General features: G+C 38.3%; 1 protein-coding gene across 2 annotated transcripts in view; it reads left to right on the top strand.

The window, feature by feature from the left end:
- LOC138006174 (ryncolin-2-like) overlaps positions 1-1634 on the top strand; it is a 17805-nt gene extending 16171 nt beyond the window's left edge. For both annotated transcript variants that reach the window (XM_068852325.1, XM_068852326.1), the window contains 2 exons: positions 293-673; positions 1284-1634. In XM_068852325.1, the coding sequence (XP_068708426.1) occupies positions 293-673; positions 1284-1546 (644 nt within the window). In that variant the 3' untranslated portion in view covers positions 1547-1634. The remainder of the gene's footprint in view (positions 1-292; positions 674-1283) is intronic.
- Positions 1635-2500: the final 866 nt, after the last annotated feature.

Raw genomic sequence — 2500 nt, 5'->3', positions numbered from 1 at the left:
CTTAACAATAGAAAAATATACACCAAGCACCTACCAATGTGCTTTAGTAAAAGCCAACGCCAGAAAAAACCTTCATTAATTATTAATCATTATGATGAATTCGCCCCGGGTTTAGTAAGTGCAGAAACTTATTTAAGGGAGTGGAGTAAATCGCGAACATACGTAAGAGAAGCGATACGTCAGAGGGTTAAGTTAATTGCCTAAAATCCTTAAAAAAGGCCTTTTACGGAAGCTCGAGTTTTATTGTAAAGAATAACACGTAACGAATTAACAATGTTAATTATTCAAACAGTCAGGAGGAACTGTGCTGAGTTGTACAAACATGGAGAAAGGATCAGTAGTGTTTACACAATCGACCCTGATGGTTCAGGTACGTTTGATGTGTTTTGTGACCAGACAACAGCCGGTGGGGGATGGACAGTGTTCCAAAAAAGACTGGACGGGTCGGTTGATTTTTACCGCAATTGGTCTGACTATAAACAAGGCTTTGGTGACCTGAATGGCGAGTTTTGGCTGGGACTGGACAAGATTCATCGTCTGACCAAGCTGGTGAAGAATGGGCTTCGAGTTGATTTGGAAGACACAAAAGGCAAAACTGCCTATGCTGCCTATGACATGTTTGCAGTGACCAGCGAAAAGGCCAAATACAAGTTGAGCCTTGGAACTTACTCGGGTATGTAATTTTATACACCTGTCTACTGCACAATTAATTAAGATTCTACGATATACACGGCAATAGCGCTTCCATTATAAAAGAGAGACAACGAGAGCAGTGTTTTTCTATGCTCATTGACACTCTTCTCTTTAATTAATGTTCTCCCCTTTTTCACGTTCTAATTTTTTGGTTAGTTCGTTTTCACAGATTCAAGATTATCACAGTCTTGAAAGCAACACTCAGAAAAATTCGGGCTTAAAAGGAAATTCACGACGACTTTATTACGGCGCTACAATTTTTACTCTGACATTGAAATATCAAGCGATCAAGGAGCTGGCTGATTTGAAATACGACCAGTAATATCGTAATATATATGGAGATTCCTTAGTACTGGTACAGAGAACAGTTAAAAGTACAACACTTTCATGTTATGTTTTCCCGAACTCTTCAAACTTTCAGTTACAACCACTCTCCCATTTCATTTCGTTCTGACTTCTTTAAAAAGTTGAATGGGGAATGTCTAGAATCAAGTAAAGCTGTTTAGAAAATATCTCCTATTGAGAGCTGTGAGAAGGAGATTGGTTATTTGTAGTTACATGTACTGTTACAATACTCCAAATGTTTTCAGGAACTGCTGGTGATTCGTTATCTTCCCACCGTGGTGCTCTCTTTTCTACCAAGGACAGCGATAATGATTCTCGGCGTAAGAACTGTGCAGTGTCTTTTAAAGGTGCCTGGTGGTATAAGGCTTGCCACCGCTCAAACCTCAACGGTGTTTATCATCTTGGCAACCACTCTTCATTTGCAGATGGTGTCAACTGGTATCACTGGAAAGGATACCACTATTCTGTTAAAAGAGCTGAAATGAAGATCAGACCATTTGGTTTCTAAAGATTGATACATCAGTCTCTGATTTTCTAGTAAATGTGAAGCCATCAGAAATTTGTGATCCAGTTGTTTGACAGAAATAAAAGCGAACAAAACGTTCACATTGTCTACGATAATTCAGCTTCAATCACGAAAATAATTCCCTCTCAAAAAGGAGCCGCTAAGACTCAATCAAAATTCTTCTCAGCTGAGATTGGCTCAACTCAATCATCACCTCAGTTTCTCGTTTTGCTCCCGTTAAGGTAATGAACCCTTAACTCCCAGTATAAGACCATGAATATTTTAACTGTCTTCCCATTGCTATACTTCACAGACAATAAAAATAATTTCTAAAGACTCCTACGAGAGCATCTTTCGGTCTTATCCTTTGCCTTCTACTTCAATTATACCATGAACATAAAAATTTGTTTTGTAATCAAGGGAAAGCATCCACTCTATTCCTTCTTTCATTGTATAGAGAAGAAACTTTTCCAAAGGAAATCTCACCATTCTGCAATCATTTTTAATTACAACAATCAGCAGTTATTTGCCACAGATGATTTTCTGCAATGAAGCAAAAGGTTTCTATGTGCCACACACACTCAAGTGTATTAAGGCTTGACCTAATTATTATGCATATTTTAATTTGAAGGGAAAGCATTTGTCCAGGGCCTCTAAAAGTTGGCAGGCAGTTAGTTATCGGTATTTGTATAACTTTTCCAAAATGTTCCGTATCGTATTCTCGTCACGTGACCCGAAATGGGGAACATTCAGCTATTATATCATTATATCAATTATTCGATGACCCCTTCTAAGGTTTTGTCATGCCGACTTTTAACTATGTCCACATGTTAAGAGCAATGAACAATTAAGGAAAATAGGTCGCGTGACATGATAAACATCCAAATATCTTAAAAGGTAAATACGGAGTACCGGATTAGAAGGCGGCATTGGGTAGGCACAGTTGTACTAAACGTG

Source organism: Montipora foliosa, chromosome 6 (assembly GCF_036669935.1).
Source record: "Montipora foliosa isolate CH-2021 chromosome 6, ASM3666993v2, whole genome shotgun sequence".
NCBI lineage: Eukaryota > Metazoa > Cnidaria > Anthozoa > Scleractinia > Acroporidae > Montipora > Montipora foliosa.
This window is presented reverse-complemented; position numbering and strand designations above follow the sequence as displayed.